At 39.1% G+C, this 20755-nt stretch overlaps 3 protein-coding genes and 1 pseudogene across 5 annotated transcripts in view; all 4 read right to left on the minus strand.

Annotated features, from left to right (window-relative positions):
* Positions 1–4902: 4902 nt before the first annotated feature.
* LOC306851621 (claudin-4-like) lies at positions 4903–6162 on the minus strand. The gene is made up of 2 exons (XM_079388010.1): positions 5087–6162; positions 4903–4999 (listed from the first exon to the last, which is right to left on the minus strand). The coding sequence occupies exon 1, from the start codon at positions 6145–6147 to the stop codon at positions 5335–5337; it is 813 nt and encodes a 270-aa protein (XP_079244136.1). The 5' UTR covers positions 6148–6162; the 3' UTR covers positions 4903–4999; positions 5087–5334.
* Positions 6163–8083: 1921 nt separating this feature from the next.
* LOC306851619 (claudin-8-like) lies at positions 8084–9483 on the minus strand. The gene has a single exon (XM_079388007.1). It carries the CDS (start codon positions 9404–9406, stop codon positions 8513–8515), a length of 894 nt encoding a protein of 297 aa, XP_079244133.1. The 5' UTR covers positions 9407–9483; the 3' UTR covers positions 8084–8512.
* Positions 9440–10453, minus strand: LOC306851241 (claudin-8-like; annotated as a pseudogene). Its single transcript has 2 exons — positions 10002–10453; positions 9440–9580 (listed from the first exon to the last, which is right to left on the minus strand). The product of its transcript is annotated as a claudin-8-like (transcript).
* A 6177-nt stretch (positions 10454–16630) lies between these two features.
* The window catches only part of LOC306851599 (rho guanine nucleotide exchange factor TIAM1-like), a gene marked incomplete at its 3' end in the record, with an annotated part of 61948 nt that continues 57823 nt past the window's right edge, over positions 16631–20755 (minus strand). The window contains exons 5-13 of one of the 2 annotated variants that reach the window (XM_079387982.1): positions 20708–20755; positions 20172–20351; positions 19610–19728; positions 19007–19115; positions 18727–18785; positions 18382–18487; positions 18188–18275; positions 17671–17843; positions 16631–17284 (exon numbers count right to left, since the gene is read on the minus strand). The exon at positions 20708–20755 is cut by the window's right edge and continues 61 nt beyond it. In XM_079387982.1, coding sequence (XP_079244108.1) covers positions 16767–17284; positions 17671–17843; positions 18188–18275; positions 18382–18487; positions 18727–18785; positions 19007–19115; positions 19610–19728; positions 20172–20351; positions 20708–20755 — 1400 coding nt within the window. The remainder of the gene's footprint in view (positions 17285–17670; positions 17844–18187; positions 18276–18381; positions 18488–18726; positions 18786–19006; positions 19116–19609; positions 19729–20171; positions 20352–20707) is intronic. The other variant, XM_079387981.1, reaches the window with a different exon arrangement.

The raw sequence follows: 20755 nt of genomic DNA on the forward strand, positions 1-20755 counted from the left end.
AGCTGTGATGTTGAAAACAGCAAACAGGCAAAAATATAAATCCATTTCACACTTTTAAGAGCCCTATGAAAAAATACACTAGCAAAATTAACAAGTTTGTGATTTATGTTGCTTGCATTGCATACAGTATATTGCTCTAATAAATATTTGTGTAATAGATGCTACAAAATTAAGCTAGACTTCCAAGCAGGGCACAAGATATGTTAAAATAAGACAAACTAAAAACAAACTACAACAGCTTAAAAAAATCAAGATGTAAGCTTTCACTTTAATCTGCCATTTTTATTTAAGATCCAAGCTTCTCACAGTCTTGGGTATGAAAGAATTCATGGAAAACCTGGATATGATGAAAAAAAAAGGGATTTCTAGACCTGGAAAAGTAATGAAAATTCATAAAATCTTTTTAAAAATTGACATTTTTTAAATGAATATACATATTTTTGTAGTTATATCAAGCTATAAAATATTTTATTGGGTAGAAGTTGCTGAGAAATTAAAACAATGTCATGTATATTAACTGGTAATAAAAAAAAGTGTAAAACCAGAAGAACATTGAGTTATTGAAACTTCTGGAATTATGTATAGCCTATATAAAAATTCTTTATAAATATTTTATTTAATTATTTTGACATACTACCACTCTCTTTGGCTGAAAAAATAAATAAATAAATAAAAAAGAGGAAAATATTCATTATGAAATTAAAAATTTTTGTCTTTGATAATGGGGGGCTTTATGACGAAAAAGGTTAAGAATCACTGCTTTGTCCCACAAAACAACTTGTTTTTTATAAAAATTTTTGAAATACATCAAAAACACTTATATACGCAACCCAGAGCTACTGTCCGAGCAGTACGACTGCACCCTGGAGAAGTTGTACCCTACGAAGAGCGGATTCTGTGGCACAGGATGAAACGTGGATCCAGTGGCGTATGAAGCGTATGGATCGCTGCTGCTGCTTCATTTAAAGTGTGTGGAAAGCTGACGCGGGTAATGTGTGTTCCTGGGTACGTACTGCATCACATTTTGACCATAATAGTTTGGATTCTGGCTGTTCTGACTGTACACTAAAGACCCCATGGCCTGCATGCTGTAGGGTGAATGTTGGCCACTAGAGGGCGTAATGGCGTAGCTGAACACAGACGGTGAAGGCTGTTGAATGGAAAGACTGTTGCTCTGGACCAAAGGCTAATGTCTTATAAAGTTAAAGGTCTGGAAGCGGTTTAAAATGGGTTTGTTAGCTGGTGGACGAGCATGACATGAGCCTGGTTTTGGATCAACGCGACGACAGAGAAATATAATTCCAGACGCCAACAGAAAAGCACTAGTTACCCAACCGATATACAGCGCCTCTCCTAGTTCCCTGCGCTAGGCGTCAATCAGTAGAGGGTTGTAGAAGTCTCTAATGATGGTGTGGGCCGTCCAGGAGACTGGGATGATCACGCAAATGGACGCTAAAATCTGCATCACCCCTGCAGCCATTGCAATGAGGCTTTTAGCCCGCAGTTGATCCCTGAGACATGACATGCAACGGAGGCCTACGAGACACACGAGCAGCCCGACTCCAGACAGCGCCAGAGAGCAGGTCCGGTGGCAGGAACAGCAGAGAGTCGTAGACTTTGCACTGCATGTGGATGTTGGCCTGTCTGAAGCACGTCATCCACAGACCCTCCCAGCGTGTGTCTCCATCTCGATGATGTTCTCAGCGATGAACGCGTCACTTTCCACATGGGAAGGCCCATGACGGCCACCGCACCGATCAGACCGATGATGCCCAAACACAGAGCAATGAGTTCACACTTGCCCTGAACCATCATTGACCTCAGACTCACATGCTTTTGACTATAACATCAGTTTTCCTAAAAGTAGAGAGACAGACATAATTGGTTTCGAAATTTACATAAGGGCCCTTTGGCACAGGACGCTTCTTGCATTTAATCGCTCAACTTTTTAACAGCACCAGACAAATGCTTTTAAATGCAAACAGCGTTAAGGCAATTTTTCACTTTTAGGAGCCACTTCCAGAATATCTATAATAAATAGCCTCTATAAAATTATTTGGGATTTACAGTACTGTGTAATAGTCACAACATTTGCTCTAAGATGCATGGTTATGTATCTTTTGCTTGCTCTATATCTTTTTGCTTTAGTGTTCAATTTTAGAAACATTCCATTGAATTGCAAGTATTGTAATGATTTTTTAGTAAATTAATGTTTTTATTTGGATGCATTAAATGGACCAAAAGTTACAGAAAAGACTTTAATAATGTTGCAAAATATTTTTTAAATAAATGCTGTTTCTTTGAAAATGTATCATGATTCCCATACAAATATAAAGCAGCACAACAATTTTCAACATTGATAATAATCAGAAATGTTTGTTGAGCAGCAAATCAGCATATTAGGATGATTTCTGAAGAATCATGTGACACTGAAGACTGGAGTAATGATGCTGAAAATTCAGCTTTGATCACAGGAATACATTACATTTTATAATATATTAATATAGAAAAAGGTCATTTTCAATTGTATTAATAATGTATCACGATATTACTGTTGTCAACATTTGAATATATAAAGATGCTTCCAGCCTCATGACGGTGTAGTTATTGCATCTAGCAACAGGGTTGACCTCTTGACCTATTAAACAGAATATACATTTTCCTTTAACAGACTCACTTTCATTTGCACAAAATTGTTCAATTCATTTCTTAATCAAATGTTCAAATCAGTTGTACTCTACCAAGGATTTTTCTTTTCTTTTTTCTGAAGAACATGTCCTGAATGAACATCTCGTCAGATGACAGCAAACTACCCTGAACACATGAATGAATCCACTCACCCTGTTCTGAACAAAGATAATCCTGTTGGGCAGCGATTTAATGTCCAAATCCAGAGGTCTCGAGTCTGTTAGCAAAACACAGGTGTGTTGTTAGATGTAGTAAATGTTGTTTTCAGTTTAAACAGGGCAGTCCATATGACAGTGAAGAGAGAGTTGTATTTTATGCTTTGGATGATGACAAACTTACTCTCTTTGTTATGGGAAAGTGGCATAGCTGTATTCTGATTGGTTGAGGAAGATGAGGGTAAGTGGAGATGCTGATGGTGTGTTTACTGTCCAGTGGTCATATATGCTGTCAACAAGGTCTCTCTCACATAAACAAGCACACACTCCCAAATGAACAGATGACCTTGACTAAGAAAGTTATAACATTCTCCCACTTCAACACTAGAGGAAGCCGCTGCGCCAATCTGGTTACACGGGTAAGTTAGTTCTGTCAGGGCTGTTTAACTAGCGCTTTGGAAGCTGAACGAGTGTCCTTTATCCACTTTATTAAGCTATTTTATGTCAAGACTTCCAATTCGTTATCCGCTATTCTAGTATAGATATCTAGAAGAAAAACATGGGCACAACTGGGCAGCTTTGTTAACTATGTTTGGTTGCTGCTAAAAGCATCTGTTTTTACTGTCATTATTGCTAACTGTTAAAAAAAGAAGCATCCTCGCTGAAATTGAACCACATAAGTGAGTAATTCAGAACACTCACAGAAATATCAATGAAATAGGCCACAACTGTTCTATGCTTAATACATGCTAAAATACAATGTGCAAATGCTCTGTATTTGCTTAAAAATTACATTTTTATATACTCAACCATGTTTTACCAGTATTGTTTGGTATTAAATCAAATGCAAATGCATTTATATATTTTTTTCTTCAATGAGCTCATCACAGTGCATTCTGGGATTGCATTCTTCATGAAGGACGACAACAAAAGAACCTCATCAGACAAGTGAAATAAAATAAATGTAAGCTAAATAGAAAAATAAAAAAGTAGCACGTAAGATTACTAAAAGCTGAAAATAAATACTGAAAATAAAGCTAACACGTACTATAATAATATAAACAATACTTTAAAAACTTTTGGATACGATCCCTAAAAATGCCTCACAGCAAAGTTCACCAATTTTGCATTTGCTGCGTAAGGCAAAGATTTATTTATATAATTATTTTTCATTTGATATGCTATATTTCATTTCAAAAAGGGATGCACTCGGTCTAGTTATAACAGGTCTCACACCAGTCTGTTCAAAAGTATGCAGTTAAAACTGTAAAGCTGCTTGTTCAGGTTTCATGTGTGTTTCTCCGTTTCCCCGGCTGAATAGCAGATAGTTCTGATCTGTTTCCTGGTTCAGTTGTAGCTCTACTATACTAACAAGCAGCTCTTGTGTGGCTCATTCTCTGGGTGTGTCAAGACAATAGGCGTCTTACGTTTCACTGCGGCTTTATTTATTTGAAGCTGCAGGGCATAAAGATCTTGAACGCACTGAGCTGAACTAAACCACCAAATTCAGCACCTGCCTGTAACTCAGAAAACTGAGAAAACATGTCCTCTGAAGCATAGAGATGAACAGATTTCTATTACTGTGCAAATACACAGCAGAAACCAGAACACTAGCTTTTAAAGCTACCGGTAATTGCAGAAAGATATGGAGGACTAGTAAATATCTCATCATTAAGGATATTTTTTACTTGTATATTGAGTTAAATCATTGTTTTGTGCTTTTATATTTACATAAAAAACATAATATCTGAATATTAAACACTTATTTCCTTGATTCTATTTTAGACAGCTTTCAGATCATACAAAAATACCTCAAGTAACATACATCCTGAGGTATGATCTGTACTTTACAATGAATCCTAAAACAACAACAAAATCTTTAAAACATTTCTTCATCTCAGTCACAGATCCCAAAGTTCTCTTACTTACTTAAAAAATGCCTTAGAAACTATATTTAAATTCTGTCAAAAACATTTCCAAGAAAGAAACAGAAAAATCTGAAATATAAGCCTAAATTAGTTACATTTAAAATCTTTTTTCTCTTTTTATTTTACTTTTTGTAACAGCTCTGGTTAGAAGTCCATCCTTTCCATCTCTCGTTTGCTCCTACTTAGACATTTAAAAAGCTAAAGTAGAAATGGTTTTCAAAGCCATTCCTAAGAATGAAACAGGAAAGAAATAAATGTAGGCCCAAGTTTGTTACATTTAAAACTATTGAAATATTTCCAAATATTATTTTGTACCTTGTGTAAAAAAAAAAGCTTTGGTTAGATGTCCTTTCCATGTCATTTGCTGCATCCTGCATAAATATGAGTAGAAATAACATCTAAATGTAGCCAAAACATTCCCAAGAATGGAACAAGAAAAAAAAAAACTAACTTTTTCCCAAATATTCTTTTTAAAAAACTTTTGGTTAGAAGTTCGTCCTTTCCATCTCTCTCTAACACATACACACACAAACACACAAGCCCGTGAAACGTCCAGCTGGATTTCAGAGATAAGCCACGGCGCTTCGGGCGGACGGATGTCGGGACGGTTGTATGAACGACTGCTGTCTGGAAGGCTGAATGAACGACTGTTGTCTGGACGGTTGGTATGACTGCTCAATGAACGACGGTGGCCCGGACGGGTGACTGTACACCGAGTGTGCCTGAGGGTAGTAGGCCACGGGTTGCGGCTGATAGGCCACATAGGGCGCATTCCTGGTGTACATGTGCCTCGGATCCGGGCCCTTATCCAGGGGGCCGCTGCAGCAGGTGAATATGCACCCGCCGGCGAATAAGAGGGCGGATGACACCCAACCGATGTATAACGCCTCCCCGAGTTCCCTACGCTGGGCGTCGATGAGCAAGGGGTTGTAGAAGTCCTGGATGATGGCGTGTCCGGTCCAGGAGACGGGGATGATGCAGCAGAGGCAGCCTGCAAGGATCATGCAGCCAGAGATGATCAGAACCATCCGCTTGGCGCGATCGTTCCCTTGGATGCACGCCGTGCACCTCATCCCGGCAATGGCGATTAGTAAACCCAGTCCGGTCAACGCCACGGAGCAGCACATGAGCCCTCGAGCGGCTTGGAGGTCTGGAGACAGCGCCAGCAAAGAGTCATACACCTTACACTGCATCCGAATGTTGGCCTGCCGGAAGCAGTTCATCCACAAGCCCTCGTAACGGGTCTCCATCACGATGATGTTCTCACCAATGAACGCCGTCACCCGCCACATCGGCATCCCGGTGCTGGCCGCCGCCCCGATGAGGCCGATCAGGCTCACACACATTCCCACAATCTCCAGGGCGCCGTTCGCCATGATTCCAGAAGCCTGAAGAGTGAGGACTGGTTTCGACTGTGAGGTTTTGCATCCTGCTGGAATGGGAGCTGATAGGTGTTCACCTGTTCCCAGCCTCCGCCCTCTCGCTCAGCGGAGGGAGGGAACGCCAGGACTGGTTGCTATGAAATTATATCCCCCCTGCGAGTGTTTGTTTCTGGTTTTGTGTCACCGGGGGAGGAGGAGGAGGGGCTCGTAGCCGTGTTGATGTTTGCTCAGCAGGCACTATTTTCTGGCAGAGATCCTGTTAAGTGAGGAAATGCAGCTGAAGGGGTTACTGAACAGCCAGATACAGGCAAACACACAACAGCTCTGGACTGCTGTCAATGTTTAACACCACTGGTGTTACGGCTCATTAAATTGCTGTCTGATATGTTCAGAAAAACATTTTTTGAAGTCAGCTGTTGGCTTAATGTTGATGTTTTACCTTTAGTAAGAGGTGAAAAGTGTGTCATTTCTGCACCACAAATGGTATTTCATTACTTTTAAAATTCAGTTTGATGCTGAGTGGTTTCTAGCATGTTGAACCACAGAAAGCAACTACAGAGCAACATGCTAAGTACCACTCAGAGCATAAGCAACCTAAGCATAGTAACATTGTAAAAAAAACATTTAGAACTCCTTAGCAGCTGCATAGCAACAACCTAGCAACTTTTAAACTGTCGACCATTTTTGTAGTTCCATTTGATGCTGAGTGCTTTTTAGCATGCTACTAAGTGGTTGCTAGGGTGTTACTATGCAGCTGCAAAGGGGTTCTAAATGTTTTGTTTTTAAAATGTTATTATGCGGTTACTACACTCTAAAAAATGCTGGGTCAAATACAACCAGCATGTTTAACCCAACCTTGTGTGTAGTTTTATTAACTCAACTGTATAATTTTTAAAAAATAATTGTTATAATTTTATTAACTCAACTCTTGTTTAAAGCTTACTATATGGCTGGCTTAAAATGAACCCAAAATAGGTTGTAAATTAAAAATGCGGATAGACGCATCAGCAAAAATCAAAAGGTGAAGATTTATTAATAAGCAATTTAAAACACTTATTTTATTCTTATATTATTCAAATTATTAATGCATGTTCATTTATTGAACATAAATAAATGTTAATTTCCATCCTATTCTGAGTTAATTTTAAGCATGAAATATAGTAATTGTAAAGCAATAGTTGAGTTAAATAAACATTTAACCCAAACACTGCGGGTCAAAACAACCCAGTTGCTGGATTTGTCCATATTTCACCCAGCGCTGCATGGGTTGTTTTTAACAAGGATGTTGGATGTTGTAGTGTAGGATGTTGCTATGCAGCTACTGAGGGGTTCTGAGTGGTTTTTAGCATGCTGCTATGAGGTTTCTAGTGTCTTAACAGCTACATAGTAACGGCTCAAAATGCCTTAGCAGCTGCATCTTAGCAACCTTTGTGTATTTTTGCAATTCCATTTAATGCTGAGTATTTTTTTAGAATGTTGCTATGCAGAGCACCCTAGCAATAACATAACAACATGATAAAATCACTCAGAACATCTAGCAACCACCTAGCAGACTTTGTACTATTAAGCATTTTCTTCAGACAGTATACACAATCAAGTGTCTGTTCTCTATAAGATGGCTGACAGTCACTGGGATATTTTATTCATTTTTATCAGCAAGTGCAGATAAGATTTTGGATCATAACATTGTTTTGCTGCGTTGACTTTTTCCAGTTACATCTTAGATCACATAGACGTATCTTTTGGTCACACAAACACACAGTCAGTGTCGCTTGTGTCTGCTGGTGAATTTGCATTAGGGGTGTGATGTTTTGAGCTTATGGAGCAACAGAAGAGAGACATACACTGGAAAACCACCTCGACTGGTTCGACCAGTGTTGCCAACACCGGCCTTAAAAAAAACAACAAAATCATGTCATCAAATCCAGGAAGGGAACATTTTAAGTCTACAGACCAGGAACTAGTACATCCACAGTTCTTTTTACACATTTATTTAACACAATTAACATCAAACCAGTGCTTTAAAAATGGACAAAGTGGAAAACAAACACAATCATATCAACATAAAGTCACGGATACACAGTTAAATGCAGTGTGGAAATATACCGCATGTTTGGTGTTCTTAATTTTAGCGCATATTGCATATTATTTCTGTGCAAATTACAAACAGTCTTTTAGGCAAGACGGAAATGCATTCAAATCAAGTACGTAAAAACTAATATTCACGTATACAGTCATATAAAGGCTCCATCCATCCTGCTTTCTTCTGAATCTTAATGCAGATCGTTCCCAACTCAACTTCTTTATTGGAGTCTCTATAGAAGATTTTAGTGGTGAAGCACAGCACTCACTGTGTGTCTCAGTATCTTGGAGGGTTATAAACTGTCGGGACAGGAGAATAGGCCGGTTGATAGTTATACCCTGGCTGGTATCCGTATGCAGGCTGGTATTCATAGCCAGGCCTATAGGAGTAGTTATACGGAGCCGATCCGGCCCGATACAGAACAGCAGCCATGTCCTGTTTATCCTGGGTCCGTGGTGCATGTCGACAGAGCAGAATCACCCCGGCAGTGAAAAGCAAAGCAGAAGTGACCCATCCAATGTACAACGCCTCCCCGAGCTCTCTACGTTGAGCGTCGATTAACAACGGGTTGTAGAAGTCCTGGATGATCACATGAGCCGTCCAAGACACAGGAATGATGGTGGTCAAGCAGCCAGCCAAAAACAAACACCCTCCGCTCACCAAAACAATGTGCTTGGTTTTGGGACGGGAGTCTACCAGACGGGTACAGCGCATCCCGACGGCCGACAAGATGCAGGCAAAGGTGCTCAAAGCGACGGAGGAGCACATGAGACCCCTGGCAGCCTGGAGGTCGGCCGGGAGAAACAGCAGAGAATCGTAGACTTTGCATTGCATTCGAATGTTGGCTTGCCGGTAGCAGTTCATCCACAATCCCTCCCATCGCGTCTCCATCACAATGATGTTCTCCTGGATGAACGCCGTGACCTTCCACATCGGGAGGCCTGTGACAGCGGCGACGCCGATCAGTCCGATGAAGCCGATGAGCAGCGCGACCACCTCGCAGCACATGGATTCCCGTCTCTTTCTCTTCTCGTGCTTCAGCTGAACATCGTGCGCCTCTTTGGCCGACTTCTCATCCGGATATCCCGTGTACACGCTGCCCCCGTAGGTTTTGTCCGCGTAGGACTTATCCGGGTAGGATTTGGCCACGTAAGACCCGGCGTAAGACATGATAGTCGAGTGCCAGGACAAAATGACAAAGGATCAGACACAGATGTAACGCTGCTCTCCTTCACTGTGGTGTTTCTCAACTGAGACCGGAAGATCCAGATGACAAGTATTTACAGACAAGTAAAATGTTAATGATGTTATGTGAACAGACTGGTTCACCTGCTCCTGGAGAATCTGATAAACAGCTCGAAGGAAACTGGTGATACTTGAAATGTTCAAACAAACGTGCCCACGGCTGGCATTTTCAAATTCTACCATTAGGTGGCTTCTAAAGATGAATATTTTCTTCAGAACAAAATGCAAGCACAAAATAGCTTTAGGAATGTTTAATTAAAATTAGTGCTGTTAAACGATTAATCGCGATTAATCGCATACAAAATAAAAGTTTTTGTTTGCATAATTTATGTGTGTTCTGTGTATATTTAGTATGTATATATAAATACACATACATTTTGAAAATATTTAGATATATTTACGTCTATAATTATATTCATAAAATTTATATTATAAATAAATATATTTAATATATAAAAATAACATTTTTCTGAAATATATACATGCATGTGTGTGTATTTATATATAAATGCGCCTCCACCATTGGGTTGTAGAAGTCTCTGATGATGCAGTGAGTGGACCAGGAGACGGGAAGAAGAGTGGCGAGGCAGGCGACCACGAACAGACACCCGCCCACAAGCAGGATCACGTTCTTACCCCTGGTGTCATCATGGCAGCGGTCTGTGCCCCTCATCCCGCAGATGGACACCAGGACGGCCAGGATGGCGAGAGTAATGGAGGTGCACATGAGCCCGCGGGCCGCCTGGATGTCCACCGGCAGGATGAGCAGAGAGTCATAGACTTTGCACTGCATGTTGATGTCCGCTTGCCGTATGCAGGCCATCCATAACCTCTCCCACAGCGTCTCATCACGATGAGGTTGGACCCGATGTAGGCCGTAACCTTCCACATGGGCATGGCGGTCACCGCGATGGTCCCGACCTGACCGATGGTGCCCAGAACCAGAGCCAGGATCTCCAGCTTAGCCCTCATGATGGCAGAAGTGAGGAGAAATGCACAGGTCTGACAGGAATCAGATAGGAGGGGTTTGTACATCAGTGCTATGCGGTAACACTAGTTTCTGGCGGCTGATGAGAAATTGGCTTAGTTTTGTTTTTAAAGCAAGTCCATAAGTTCAAGCATCTGTTGATGTAGCAGTAACTGATCTCGCTGGTTAAACACATAACCCGCTCGAAGCCCGTGACACACGACTGGAGCTAAAGCAATGACTGGAATATGACTATAAAATTATTCAAAATAAAATTATTTAAAATTAAAAATGTCAATAAAATAGTTAAAATAATAATAGAACTATTTCAATTTCTTTAAATCATTTAACATTTTAAAAATTTAATTATTATAAACTATAACATAATTTACAAAAAAATAAAACATTTAAAATAACAATTCAAGCTTTAAAACAAGCTAAAACACATAAATATTAAGATCAATATTTGAATTTGTTCTCTCAACCATTTATTCTTGGAAATGGTTAAAGGTGTCTTTGAAAATATGAATATATGAGGGAATTGGGATTTCTAGACTTGACCCAGACCTTGCTGTCGAGTAGAAAAGGAGAATTCATTGTTAAGAAGCTCTTTTCCACTGAATGCCCACATCTGCAAAATGTGAAAATATGTACTATATTATGAGAAGTGCATGTATGACTTTAATCAGTCATCTGAGAAACTATCAATAGTGAGACGCTTATTCAAGAGAGTAGAACTACAGCTAATGCAACATTCACCAAGCACCACTTGCAAGTGAAAACTAACTCTTGTGAGTAATTAAAACTGTTATCAGTAACACTGCAAGGACAAAACAACATAATGCACTGAATCAAACTGTAATAATGCTAATCTGAATCTTGTTGTTCTAAATGATTACATCAAACCAGAAACTCTTCTAATAGATTTAACCTCAATTTAATCATGTTTACATTGAGGATGACTAGAGTTTCAAATAACCCATGCATTAAGCCGCCAAAATGAAAATATGAGGAACACAATGCTTTTGTGACAGATGCCTTTCATCGGACAGCTGATGCTGTGTCACTATTGTGCATATATTGCATAATCCCATTTCAGAAACAAAAGTGCATTTACATTTCAGTGTTAAAGAGGGGAAATTAAATGTGACATTTAAAACACCAACTAGAATATAATTAGTTTCATAACTATGATCTGGTATTTTATTTCATGTAAATATATTTTGCTATGAATTTTTAGTTATGTTTAATTTTGCATCCTTGGCCTGAAGGATACAGATATATGTTGAGTATGTTACCAGAAGCTCACCTGCGCTAAAATGTCACTAATGTTCATGTAAAGCACAGTGAGCTATAAGCGCTTCATTGTAAGTCAACAGAAACTTTCAAACCTGTCTGACGGGTCAGACTTCTGAGACCAAGCGTGGCATTTAACATCACATGAATCACAGACGTGTCCGTCAACACTACACTTTTCCTACAACATAGCACTTCACCTTTTACTTTGCTTTAACCTCACAGAAGAGATTTTAAAGACTTTACAGATTTTAAATAGGTTGTTTGAAAATGAGCAAAATTATTGTTTTATATTTAATTATGTTATTGCTTTTTATTTTATTAAAATTGTCTCAAATTTGTATTTACAAAATGTGTAAATATGAGAAATATGTGAAGAACTTGCTGTTGAATTTTGTCATTTTGGACTAAAGTTCAATAATAATAAAAAAAAGGATTAGCATATTTACACGAAATGTTTGTGCGCCATCTAGCTCATCTGTGCAAAACTGCACCTTAAACATCAAAACTACAAAATATACTAAATGAAAACACAATTTCAAAGCATTCAGTTAAAATAAATAAACTAAAGGGATGTATTTTTTACATATACCACGGTATGTTAAGTTATACGTAAATTATACTTTTCAAACACATAGATATGTATCTACATAGCTGTGGATAAAGCAATATTATGATCATTCTCTTCAACTTATATTTAGCCTAAATGTACATGGTTCATTTAGTTGAAATTTACTACAACTTGATAAACCTACTTTTTTTTCTCAACAGAAGTCCTCTAAAGAAGTTAAGTCCACCCCAGAATCCTTCAAGTCAAAGATGAAATGTGGAAGTAAATATTATTTATCTTCTCAACATCTGTCAAAAATAGCCAACAAGACAGAAAAAAATTACTTTTAACATTTTACGGAAAAAAAGCGTCTTCTTGAGTCAATTTTCTACATATACTGATGTAACAAAAACTTCTATGCACAATATCATCATAATGTTTTCTCATACTTGATGTGTGCACTTAGAACAGCATATTCTGCTCAAAAGTTTGGTACCAACTTCGACCACTGGGAGGCAGATTGATCTTCTGGTTAAACAATGTAAATAATGTTATAATTACATATTATAGTAATACTTTATTTCTATAGTCCAATATAAACATTCTGCTAACAGTAAGTAACTACATGTCAACTAGCAGTCATTAGTAGACTGTCTGCTTAATATCTTCTAACACTTTATTTTGATGGGTCCACAACATGCAACATACTATGAGAAACTATGCAAGTATATGTCAACTTATTCCACTAACCCTAAACCTACCCTACTGAGAGTTAGTAGACATGTAGTTGCAAATTAAAGAGAATTGGTTGACGTAGTCAATTATAGTTAGTAGAATGTCTGAAGTGGACTCGAAATAAAGTGTAACCCATATTATTCCATATAATGTTATAATTAAACAAATGTATAAACATATAACCTAATATAAGCCATCCATTTCCAGCTGTATAACAATTATGACAATTCATGAAAAAGCAAAAAATAATAAAGTAGCATAGTTAAAAGTAAATACCATGATAATTAGTGAAAAGGATCAAATTAAACATGCACAACAGCAAAAAATGAGTGACAATTTGCCCTGACATGACAGTAAAGGTTTACATCTACTTTCATCATATAGTTGATTCTGAATGCCACATTTTAAATACATTAATAAATTGAAAGAATTATTGTAGCTTATTCATGAAATAATTTCTAAAAATGAAGATGCTGATGCATGTGTGGTCTGACCTGATCAGCTCGTATATCTCAGATTCATCTGATTGATCTTGTATTTCACTCTTGACTCCAGAGTTTCCGCTCGAACATTCAGCCCGGAGCCATCCTGGCACTTCCATCTGTCAGCAATGTTGAGTGCTGCTGTACAACTGAAATTCCACTATCACTGACTTTTACACATGAAGGGCAAGCTCACACAAGCAGAAGTGCTTCTTATTAACACGGATGTAAATGTGTAAAGACATACAGGAAATGCAGAAGCATCCACGAATCACAGGGAACCGGCTTTTGATATGTACGAAACCAATTTATTTGATATAATATCAATCCACAGCTCTATATACAAAATAAAAATGCAGTCTCTATATAGCTCAATGGGAACGTTTTCAATTAGAATTCAATCTAAAATATTTTCCAGTGGCTTCTCTTGATTGCATTCAGCAAATTTTGGAATTTAAAAACATAAACCCAAAGTTTAAATGTGAGATACTCATGTTTAAACATAAAAAATATATGAAAAAAAAATGACACCGTATGCATTTTGTCTGTGTAAGGGCTTGGATCTTCTTCTATAAAGAATCGTGAGTTTAAATTGTGGGTCATTATGTGTCATTCATGTAGAGCTGAACCACAACAAACCATCTAAACAGGAACAGAACAGCCCATCAGCTAAAAATCATATTGCATGTATCAACAAAATTCAAGTAAAACAGGACATAGTGACCTAGAATGAGCTGTAAAAAAATCCTCTGCTCTGAGAAAGGAATCATAAAAATTCATTCCGCATTATTTTGACCTGAGATGCGCACATCTAAATCAATATTCAACACAACTACTCGATGAATATTCAAATTACATGTAGATTTCAGGTCAGAATAGTGCACAGTATGTACATTTCGGATAAATCGCAAAGAAATAAACACAAATATTTACAACGCAAAAAAAAAAAAAATGGTGCTTACAGCTTCTCTGTACAAATATGAGTCAATGCTGAACAAAAATAAGGAAAAAGTGAGATATTTAACCAGGCTGTCATTCTTCTTACATCTGAAGGACATAATAAATAAATCCCAGCCCTTATTTTAGAAATAACGACATCGAGAACGAAACAGAAATGTTTGGCAGACATCAGTGGTCAAATGTTTGAGGCTGCCATCGGCGAATGTGCAATTCTAATTCTATTGATTGTACCACCACGTTTCCTGCGGTTTCTGATTGGCCACAGCGCACACGTAGAGCTCATCTAATGTGTTTAAAGCATCATATCTTACAGCTACTTTGAAAGGAATGTCTAACATTCGGAATATTATCATGGAGAAACTGTTGTCATGCATCGGCAGATGTATTTGACTGGCGAGCTTCAAAGGAATAGTTCACCCAAAAATGAAAATTTACTGAAAATGTAATCCCTTTCAGGTCATCCGAGATGTAGAGGAGTTTGTTTATTCATCAGATTTGGAGAAATGTAGCATTATATTACTTGCTCAGCAATGGATGCTCTGCAGTGAATGGGTGCCGTCAGAATGAGAGTCCAAACAGCTGATAAAAACATCACAATAATCCACACCACTCCAGTCCATCAGTTAATGTCTTGTATGTCAAAAGCTGTGTTTGTAAGAAACAAATCCATCGTTAAAGGGGTCATATGATGCGATTTCAAGTTGTCCTTTCTCTTTGGAGTGTTGCAAGCTGATTGTGCCTAGATGAGATCTCTAAAGTTGCAAACACTGAAGTCTCAAACCCAAAGAGATATTCTTAATAAAAGTTAAGACTCGTTCACGCCCCCCTAAAACAGCTCAATCAAACGCGCCCCCACATGTCCACATCACAATGTGGAAACAATTCCGCAAATGTTCACGCAAAGAAAGGCGGCGTGGTTTCAGTAACCGCAGTAGTGTTGATGCAGCCGTTTGTGTTTCTAGGCGAAAGCAAAAGCACTTTATTTGGCCTTCTGAAAGTAGATGCAATTAAGAATCATTGGTTAAAATTGGTTTACAACAGAACAGCACAACCCAAATGTTAAAATTTGCGCACCACATTTTATGGACGACATGAACCAAGTAGAGTACAAGGCTGGCTGTGCATGATGGCTGTTTCAAGAAGAAAAAAAAAAAAAAAGTAAATTCCGACTTTGCTATGACAATCTGGCACTTCTGAATCAGCTACTGTAAGTATGTTTTGTTATTAGTTCAAGTATTTGCTATTGATTATTCAAATGTTGAGTTTTGCGCGTAACGCATTGTGTGTGTGTGTGTGTGTGTGTGTGTGTGAGTGTGTGAGTGTGAGGGGAACAGGGTCACATCACAGCGGAGTGTGCAGCCCGTCAGAAATAGTCTTAACCGCGGCTTGTCTGCAAATACATACGAGCATCATCACTGTCTGTCACGTGACTCTGTTCCCCTTTCGGGTTTGAACTGATGCTAAAACTAATTTGAAAGCTGAAGCTCGTGATTATGGTTAGGGGCGTTACATTTCTGACGCATACTTGTAGTGTTCGGCCAATCACAATGCACTGGGGGTCAGCTGGCCAATCAGAGCAGACTGCACTTGTTGGAAGGAGGGGCTTTGTAGAAAACAACACATTTGAGAGAGGCGGGCATAGAGGAACTACAATAATACACAGTATTTGAAAAATAATGCATGTCAACATATTCTGTAACACCAAATACACAAAATAATGATCTTTAAAATAGCATCATATGACCCCTTTAAGATGCTTTTTTTCTCTGGCTAAAATACCAGTCCATAATCATAAAAAAAAACAAAAACAACAATGTTTTCTCTTTTCTTTAATCTTTCCCTGTCTAGCTTGCACTTATTTGAACAATGCTTGAAACTTGGTATTACAAGCACTTCCTGTGTCTATTTACCTCTTTAAGATTAATCGCTTGGTGTATTCCCCAATTGCAAGTCACTTTGGATAAAAGCGTCTGATAAATGAATAAATGTAATCCATAATAATGCTTTCACATCTTAAAACATGCATCATTTCGCTTCACAAGACATTAACTGATGGACTGGAGTGGTGTGGATTATTGTGATGTTTTTATCAGCGGTTTGGACTCTCATTCTGACGGCACCCATTCACTGCAGAGCATCCATTGCTGAGCAAGAGATGCAATGCTACATTTCTCCAAATCTGATGAAGAAAAAAACTCATCTACATCTTGGAACACCTGTGGGTAAGTAAACTTTCAGCATAATTAAATTTTCGAGTGAATTATTTCTTTAATCGAGTCCGTCTACTGATGCGTTTCAGCTCTGGGTTTCGTCCTGTGTCTCGTTCTCTGTGCTGCTGCCCCGTCGCACCCAGATGTCCTCACCGGACACCTGCTCATCCACACTGGCCACCGACATGGCGCACTGCTTCCCTAAATGAGACAGCTTGGCATGCTGGGATTTGTAGTCCTTCTTGCTGTCCTCTTCCTCCTCTTCTTCCTCCTCAGCCGTGTCTCCCTCCAGCGAGAGGGTGGAAAGCGGTCCCTCCAGGTCCGGCTCGGTGGAAGGGCTCAGAGCGGACTGGCAGAACTCGTCGTCGTCGCTCAGGATGTCCGTTTCCTTCACGTCCTGTTCCTGCTCCTCATAGCGCTGAAGGTCGAACTGTTCCTCCACCCAGCGGTCGGTGTCGCCCGCCGGAACGATGCCCTGCTGCTGAGCATGCTGGGAGTCTGGCGAGTCGCTGTCAGGCTCGGTGTCGAAAACAATGTCCGTGTCGATGGTGAAGCGGTTCCGCACCAGTTTCCTGCGGCCCAGAGTGCGAGTCGGGGCAGAGACTGAGAACATACAAACACACGAGCATCACTAACATGGTTTTTACACAGAGATCTGACATTATATTTTTCAATATTATAACCATTAAAACATTTTTCAATTGTAATATATTTTAAAATGTCATTTATTCCCGTGATGTAAAGCTGAATTTTCAGCATCATTACTCCAGTCTTCAGTGTCACAGGATCCTACAGAAATCATTCTAATATACTGATTTGCTGCTCAAGAAACATTTCTGATTATCAATGTTGAAAACAGTTGTGCTGCTTCATATTTTTGTGGAAAGCATGATAAATAGATTCAAAAGAACAGCATTTATTTGAAATAGAAACATTTACTCTCACTTTTAATGTATCCTTGTTGACTAAGAGTATTTCTTTGTGTGTACCTGCTCTGTTCATGGCCGGTCGGGCTCCTTTAAGGGCACACAGGCGTTTTCCTCCGAAGGGAACGTACTGCTGACTGAGAGGAAGACTTTCCGTCTTCAACAGCTGACGGCGCTGTTTATCTCTCAAGATGGAGTGAACCGTCTTCAAAAAGTCTTTCTTACTCTCAGGAGAGCTGCAGACACCATTTAAGACACAAATTTACACAATGTCAGTTTATTATTCATGTTGACTTTGAGCATATGTTCAAAATCCAGCTCTCTAAAAATGGGAGATAAATATGGTTTGTATTTGTAGTTCACGTAACAACAACAAATGTGCATTGATGCTTTACAAGGTTCCTCCACCAGATGGTGACAGTGTTCTTTTCTGGTAATTTGGTATTTGGTAAAATATAATTTTTTTTAAATTATACATTTTTATAAATACATTTTAAAATATATTACTTTTTAAATGTATAACTATATATTTTTTATTTTTATTTTTTCACCTCATTGTTTTAGTGCCAGAGACACTGACCTGCAGCAGAGCTGAAACACTCTCTCTGGTCTTCCCTCTGACTCAGACTTTACATGGATGATCTCACACACGGCTGCGCTCTCTCCATCTGAAACCACAGACACAATCAGCTTCCCATTTACCTCTATAGGGTCTGACATTATCATGCATTGGCTTGTTTTGTGTGTGTTGACGGGGGTCTCAGGTGAGCTTACCTGTATTGGACAGTGTGCGCACCTGAAGTGCATCAGTGGGAATCATGTGACGGAAACGGAACGGATCTTTCTCTTCACCTGAGACTGATGCTCGGTGAGAACCACCCTGAGAAACAGAGACAGATGTGTGAGAAAAATGTCATTAATTCATCACTTCAGGGTGTGAACACTGTACAATACTGCACCAAACAAGAGCATGAATACAACACCCAGTTAACTGCTGAATACCTCTCTAAGCCCATGAAAAGTGGGAGAGAGAGAGAGAGAGAGAGAGGGGAGTGTTTGGGCGTAACATCCACAGCCAAAATATTCAACTGCTCTGATAGTGAAGATCACAACACTCACCATTTTCTTCTTCTGCTTGGAGTAATCCTTACAGATGAACACTACAGCCATTTTGAACACTGAAAGAGAAACATAACATTACACCTCAGTTTACTTCAGAAACAAAATTACATATCTATCTATCTTTATGTCTATCTGTCTATCCATCCATCCATCCGTCCGTCCACGCACCCAACCCTCTGTCAGTCTATCTATCTATCTATCTATCTATCTATCTATCTATCTATCTATCTATCTAACTATCTATCATGAGTTGAGGTCGTGAGGGAACAGAACGTACCGAATGTGGCCAGCTGTGGCTCTTTCTTGCACTTTCCCAGTGAGGAGGACGGGTTGATCCATGTCACGCTGGTGTGGAGGAGTAAATCTCCCATAGACAAGTCAGCAACCTGTAATCATAGCAGACGCCACCGTTAGAGCTCGCACAACACACACACAGAACACACAGAGCTCGCAATCTGCAATCCAGAAGGGATCTCGTCTGTCCCTGGCTGCATTGTTCAGAAATACAGCTACATTATGCAACTAAAGTTTCACTGCATTCACATAATAAGATTTAAATTTGCAGACAGATGACAGTAAATCCAGGAATAAAGAAGAAAATATGATCTGACAGTTTTAAGTTTTTATCAGCTGCAGAGCATGAAATGTGGTTGAAAATCTGAGACCCAATTTCTGTATTATCCTAAGCTACGCTCACATGCAACCAAAAATAAAGAGTGAACTGACACCATATTTTACTATTTTATTTTGATATGGTTTCATAAAATAGTAACATAACTGAGCAACTCACATTTTTGAAAAAAGATTATTTCATCTGTGAAACGTTGCTTGTCCAGTGAAATTATTCGCCTGGATGTAAACTGATGTAAAGTTCACAAACCTCTTTCTTGTCTCCAGTCTGTTCAGAGATGAGGAGGTCAAAGACGGCTCCAAACTCCTCGTGGATCTTCTGCATCTCGTTGATGTGACTGGCAACTGTGTTCATGGCTTTCATTGCAACTACAACAGCAGAGAAAAGAAATTATATATCAGTTATGTGTGCCAATTATATTGCAGTGAATTAAAAAAATGGGTTGAAACATAAGAGTTCAGATTGATGGCTTTAAAACAGATTCTACAAAAATATGAAGCAGCACAACTGTTTTCAACACTGATAATAATCAGAAATGTTTCTTAAGCAGAAAATCAGCATATTAGAATGATATCTGAAGGATCATGTGACACTGAAGACTGGAGTAATGATCCGGAAAATTCAGCTTTGCATCACAGGAAAAAAATTACATTTTAAAATATATTACAATAGAAAACAGCTATTTTAAATTGTAATAATATTTCACAATATTACTGTTTTTACTGTATTTTTAATCAAATAAATGCGGTCTTAAGACTTCTTTCAAAAACATTAAACAGAGCCCATGCTCATATGAGCCAGAGTGTCTCACCGTTCAGATGGTAGTGCTCCTCGCTGTCGGGGTCTGTGAGCGAGTGCAGTTCTCTCAGGAGCAGAGGGTATTTCAGCACTCTCTGGATGGGTTTGATCAGGTACGACTCCAGTGTGGATGAATGCTGCTGTTTGGGGTTGCGCTCGTCCAGAAATGCCTTGAAGGCCGCGTCTGTTTTTGCTGGAGAGGACACAAACACAGGAAGATGCGATTATGCTGTCACAGCACTGATAACGATAGAATGATTTGAAGATGGGCAGGATTTGTTATGCTTTTCACAATACAGCGAAAAATGTTTTCAAGCACATTAAGTTCTTTAACTTACTGGAAAACACTGTTATGCAACCATCACGAATCTGCAGAATCCACGTTAAATAATAAAAATAGCCAGCGAGAAGACACCCACATACAGCGGGAGGATTGTATTACACACCGGAGCCGCTCACATGAGATTTACAGACCCCCAGGTGCCGGGCTCTGTGAAAATCCCAGAACTGACAGGCAGCAAGGTCGCCTTTGAGCAGAGATTTATGTACCTTTGACCAGCACTTTGGGCACTTTGGTGTGGCTGGCACAGAAAGCGC

The sequence above is a fragment of the Barbus barbus genome (genome assembly GCF_936440315.1).
Source record: "Barbus barbus genome assembly, chromosome: 31".
NCBI classification, from domain to species: domain Eukaryota; kingdom Metazoa; phylum Chordata; class Actinopteri; order Cypriniformes; family Cyprinidae; genus Barbus; species Barbus barbus.

Bases quoted from the DNA above. Each gene is read 5' to 3' on its own strand.
- LOC306851621 (XM_079388010.1), bottom strand. From the start codon at position 6,147: ATGGCGAACGGCGCCCTGGAGATTGTGGGAATGTGTGTGAGCCTGATC.
- LOC306851619 (XM_079388007.1), bottom strand. From the start codon at position 9,406: ATGTCTTACGCCGGGTCTTACGTGGCCAAATCCTACCCGGATAAGTCC.